Source organism: Polyodon spathula, chromosome 4, assembly GCF_017654505.1.
Source record: "Polyodon spathula isolate WHYD16114869_AA chromosome 4, ASM1765450v1, whole genome shotgun sequence".
Lineage (NCBI taxonomy): Eukaryota > Metazoa > Chordata > Actinopteri > Acipenseriformes > Polyodontidae > Polyodon > Polyodon spathula.
Genome location: NC_054537.1, coordinates 44,409,063 through 44,415,062, shown reverse-complemented (window position 1 = coordinate 44,415,062; position 6,000 = coordinate 44,409,063). Strand labels below are relative to the sequence as shown.

At 35.8% G+C, this 6,000-nt stretch overlaps 1 protein-coding gene across 1 annotated transcript in view; it reads left to right on the top strand.

Moving 5' to 3' along the window:
- The first annotated feature begins 582 nt into the window (after positions 1-582).
- The window catches only part of LOC121314569 (TGF-beta receptor type-1-like), a 34,782-nt gene continuing 29,364 nt past the window's right edge, over positions 583-6,000 (top strand). The window contains exon 1 of the mRNA XM_041247983.1: positions 583-701. Coding sequence (XP_041103917.1) covers positions 632-701 — 70 coding nt within the window. The 5' untranslated portion in view covers positions 583-631. The remainder of the gene's footprint in view (positions 702-6,000) is intronic.

The following is a 6,000-nucleotide window of genomic DNA, read 5'->3' as shown; positions in this document are numbered from 1 at the left end:
GGTTTGGATTCAAACACAAGAGACACACAGAGACTATGCAAAGTAATCATGCTTGTATTACTAATAAATACTAAACATTGAGCAAAGGCACTTGTGTATTGTGCTATCTGCAATTAAATGCAAATAACCAGATTGAGGAGGTAAATATATACCAATGCCTACATTCCTCAGCCTGTGCTGTACCAACCTATCAACAAAGACAAATGAAAACGATTATGCAGAGAAAAAGTAAATCATAATGTGTTTTCTATATCCCAACAGATCACTAGCAGTTTCTGGAAGTTTAAAAACTGTACTGCAAATCTGTCTGAATTAATCTTTGGTGGTTTATATGTATTTGTGCATTTACTTGCAGTAATGGTGGTGAAAGTGCAAAATGAAGATTGTAGAGAATTATTGTGTTTCACAAAAACTCGGTCTCAAGAATCTACAATAATACTACCACCACCCATATGACTGCTGTTAGGGATTGTGTAAGTGTTTTCCCAATAAGGGCTGGTGTTGGAGTGTGTTGATCAATCCGGGGCGGGGTGTGGCGGCTCTGCCAACCAATGAGACCGTTTTCTTTTCGCAAGAAAAAAGACGAGAAGTTGTGTGTGACTCAGATGGTCTGTAGTAAGTCTGAATCACAATGGATCCAGTTAGGTGCTGTTTAACGGCAATCGTCCTGCTTTTGGGGACAGAGTTACCGGCAACTGAAGGTACGTAAAACCGAGACACTGTGCAAACATGGTTCGTATTTACAAGTGTTAAAAGCAGTCGCTTTAAGACTGTTGTTTCTCTTTGTTAAGAACCGTTTCATTTGCCCAAAGACTCTTTTCAAAGATGGCGCAGGTCAGAGCGAGTCGCGCTGTCAGGAATGTTTATTGTTAGGGGAATGTCCCCGTGAATAAGAGAAACGCATACTTAACAGGACCCAGTAAAGCCAGTGATCATACGAGGATTCACGGCGGTAGATTCGTCAGCAGCCGCCTTGTTTGAGTTGTAGTTTAATAATTTCCGTTGTGTAAATAATAACCTGGCATGCAGTGCCGCTGTGCTATTTGTTGTTGGGGGTGCTCTGTGTTGTCGGCCTATGTGGTTCGCTGAGGACACCACACAGTGATAAGGGGGCTTAAGACATGCAGGACACTGACCGAGGTGAAGCAACCCGGCCCTGCACGTTCTCCAGCATGAGGTGCATCTATTCATAACAAAAGCAGCTAACACATTTTAAATAGGGAACGGGGTGATGTGTGCAGTGTGAGGAATCTGAGGTTGTATTTTTGATTTCCATTATTTGGCAGAGATCTAGTTGAACCTCGACTTATTTGGGAATTGTATTAATGTCTTAAGTAGCAAAGCTTGTATGACCCATGCAGACATGTAAGCTGCATCATAATGTATCCACTACATACAAACAATAATACTTATAAAATTAATATTGATTTATTGTTTATTATTATTATTATTATTATTATTATTATTATTATTATTGATTTATCTTAATAACTGGTTTAGGTGAAAATGTACTCCACCAGTACAAAGATCTTTCTATTTTGTGCCATATGGAGCACTGCAACAGTGCGACTTTGATGTGACGCTAAATCATCCTGGTTCAGAGCAAAAACAAAGTTCTGATTATCACAGTGTGGTGCACGTCCAAAAATTGAAAATATTGTGGCAGGATTTTTAATTCTTAGAAATTCTGCAGTACGGTTTTGGTGACTTGAACATATAGAATATATATATATATATATATATAATATATATATATATATATATATATATATATATATACATTTGCAGTATTTTATTTATTCAACCATCACACATGTTAGCATGTGACAGACTGAATTTTAAGTGTAATGTTCTTGGTGGTGGTCATAATTTTATTCTGACATGTTTTTACTTGTCATTTTTCTTGAATGTGTTTATTTTTATTAACCACTCCATTGGGATTTGTTATTTTAAAATAAATAAATAAAAATAATTGTCACTCATATAATTAGTCCTTATGTTCCTATGGAACCTGCATTTGAATCTGAAAAAATAAATTCCTTGCAGAGTAATGAAGCGATCTGATTTACATGACAAAGGTGCTGGTAATCAATACCACTGATGCACAAGATTCAGAGGCCATTGTGTGCTGACAAAGCATTGTCTAGCAACATATAACACAGCAGCTTATACTGTGTGGGTGATTTTAAAATCTGATTCTGGAATTGTATATTTGTTTCATGAGTCGCAAAAACATGTTTTTGACCCCTAAAATACCCTAACCCTGAAAAGATTAAACGTGTGATAATTGCCAGATGTAGCCTGTATTAGATTACTTATCAGCAATACATTGCTAATGTTATATAAACTAGGTAATTTTGATACAGCTGTCGACACACACACCCACCTCCATTATCCAAGGTGTTTATTCTAAGGCAATGTGGATGGACAAATATGACTTTCTACTGGGATTTACATTATTATTAAATAATGTTAATTGTTTTAACTAAATTGTATTAATTGGTCGTTTGTCAAGGTGCAGTTAATGATGCTCAGGTTCTGTAGTTGCACAGAAAGTCAGTTAGGGTACTGTTTATAGGCAAGCTTTTCATGACTGACTTTTTTCAAGAGCCTGTAAAATGCTAGTTTTGACAGGATTTTTTTACCTGCACATTTATGTTGAAGAATCCCTGTATGTGTGTGCTAGTTTCACCAACGTTTGCAGTTGTTATTCAAGCAGAAGCACCTATGAGTGTTCTGTTGACATAGGCACAGTAAATGCATGTTTGCTACGGTATTTAAACAGTTCAGTGAATTTGAAGTTTAAACTAACCTTGAATATGTATTAACTCTGCTTTTAAATTGTTTTGCAATCTGTAACTTGGTACAGTCAGTGTCCATCCTCAGCACATTTAAATAGGTCATGTTGCAATCAATGCACAAATCCCCCAGAATGTGCCTTCATGTAGCAATGCGTTTAAAACCATGTTTTTTGTTTCAGTACAAAAAAATGGTGCTAGACAGTATAGTTCTGTCTCTGTTCCTGAGTGCATGCTAGGGCTGGTATCTGCAGTGTCTTTATGATACTAAATTAAGCATGAAACATAAAAATCACACAGTTGTCCCATTTGCTTGTGCAAGTGTTTACAATAACACTCGTAAAGCACTTTTGGTCAAATAAGCGTCATGGTCTGTTTTGCTTTTGTTTCTTCTTTAAAATGCATTTACTTAAAAAATTACAAATCTGCTCAAGATAATGTTTTTGTCTTTAGAAGACAATGGCTTCAGGACAGAAAAAAAATAGTCGCCAAATTAATTTGCTAGGTGCCACTTCAGGAGCAAGTTGGTTGCTGTCATATTCAACTGCTTAAAACACAATAGCTTGTTAAGGCATTAAAGTGATACTAAAGCTGTAACTTAATGTCTGTACTCACTTGTTTGTTGCCACATTCTGCTGAGTGGCTAATTTATGCAGCTGATTGCAATGAACTCTGTATGTTTATATTTTAAATAGTTAGAGTGTTGTGTCTGGAATTGGTGACGGCACCTCTAATTGTGGAAGTAGCATCCAATGCTTGGTGTCAGTGAAGTCGTGATCTGACAGCGTGTAGGCCTAACACATACAGATCTTATAATTACATGTTACTGTTTATTTTTCAGCTTGCAAGCATTTGTTTTCAATGAAATTGTTATTAGTGTATCTTTCTAAAATGCTTAAAAATGTATAGTTTAAACATTAAAATAAAAACATTGAGAGAGTGCTATTACTTATTTTAAGTAGCTTTCGATAAATTGAAGACCTCTTTCTATAAATAGGTCTTATGATTGTCAGTGTTTTCTCAGCTTTTCTACTGTCCTTAAATGCGATTGATACCTGTTAAGCCATTCGTGTACCTCAATCACAACTGAGGTACATGTTAATAGTAAAATTGATTTAATTTACATTTTATTTCTGTGAAACAACTAAATGTGCTTTTAAATCTGAAATGTTACTGTGGCAGAGCAACAGCTCTGCCTAGAAATATTATGGTTTTTTTTTTTTGTTTGTTTTGGTGGTGGTTGGCAAGGATGGGGTTAATTCCTCGTCCTTGCCAAAAACATGAAAATGTGGCTGCTCTTAGATAGAATGATTGGTGCTAATTGGGAGCCAGCACCTTGTATAAAAGGAAGACCCCGGGGAAGAGGAGTTTGGTGAATGTACACTGTTTTTGTTACTGCACATTTTGTTTTTATAAAGTAGTGAAGGTGAATGTCCAGTCTACGTTCTGTGTTTTGTTTAAACCTTTTATTTTTGCCTTTGTGCCTTTTTGTTTGTGTTATTTTTGTTTATTAAAGTGTGCTGTACTGCAGTTTCCTGGCTTCTGAGTCTCTGTCTCACCGCTACCCTGTCACGCTTACATTTTCATTTAAATGCCAAAGCGACTCATCTTTATTAATGTAAGTACAGTTACTCGTCATAACTATTACTAGTGTGTCCAGCAAAATGCTTTATTTTTCATTGTAGCTTTAGTAAAGATTAGTCACTTACCATCAAGTTGCGATCTTGTTTGTATGTTCTGCTTGTACATGGAAAATTAAGGCTTGGCCTGTTTAAAAGCCCATTAAGTTGTTTGACAGAAAACTAACTAAATTAAATCTTACACGTTAATAAATTAAGTCCTCCATATAAATGTATAAAAACAGCGAAGCAATATGAAACGGTAATACTGGCGCTACGATAATGGTCTGTTTTGATTAGAGGGTGAGTATTAATTGCAGTATTACAGAAATGTTATGTAGTCTAATTATTCAAACAGTGCTAATATCCAAATTGCTAATCTGCCCTACTTACTGTATATAGGAGACAAGAGCTAGTTTTGTTCACACCATGTTGACTTTATTTCAAGTACAATATCGCGTTAATTCAAAGAAACTAAAGACTCATCCTTTTCCACAATATCCTGCAGTGTATCTTGAAAGGTGGCAGCTATTGAAGTATTGCTCCAGTTTGTAATGGCATGTTTGATTCTTACATGTTGCTGTGGAAGTAAGCAGGTGAACGGAGGGAGCACTTAATACATGTGTTGAATGATGTGCAATAGGTAGGGCTAGGAGTTTGTCGCGGAAAATTTGGAGATAAATCACGGAGCAGTCATGTTCAGTGCGTTCAAAATCACGGTGAAAATGACAGCGGGAGAATAAAGTCACAGGGATAAAAAAATAACTAAAATAACTGTCTTTAATAAAAGAATATTGCGGTGCCTGGTGTGCACAGGTTGAGCAAAGAAGGACGAGATTAAATTAAATTTAAAACTTTTTTTTTTTTATTTGCTCTGTAACAGTGACTATCTAACAGTAGCATTTATAAGCGCTAAACTGAGCAGAGAATAAATATAAGGTTAAGCAGACGAGAAGCACAACACATTTTGGAGGTGAGAAATACATGACACAAGGATAACACAAAGAGGGTGTGGGGTAAACAAGAGACATGTACATTAAATTAAGTGAAACCATACATCAATTTAACAAGTGGAACAATCAATTCAATTAAAAAGAGAGAACTAAAATTTGTCCTGCAGCGAATGCTGGCAGTTAGTATAGCACACACACACTGAATTTATGAACTGTTAACATAACTTTGAAGAAGTATTTAATCGGAGAGCTTAGTTTGACTTTTTTTTTTCTTCAAAAAAAAAGGCCAATCAAGTACGAAGTTGGAGCTAGTGCAAATATGTAATTATTTGTTCGAATTAATGAATTATAAATGCCTTTTTTTAAAATGCAAAATTTAATGTTAATAAGATTTCCAAAAAATCACATACGGATTGAACACAATTTACTGACATCCTCGCAACTCATGCACATCAGCAAAAATCGTTAGCAAAAGTCACGGAATCCGTGACACCTGCAACCACCGTGATTAAATCCCAGGCCTAGCAAGAGGAGAATAGTGCAGTATTCAGTTACACTGCACTGTTCTACTGTAGGAATTCATTTGAGAAAACATTGAAATATATTTACTATTTCCCGAGAGTTTTGTCC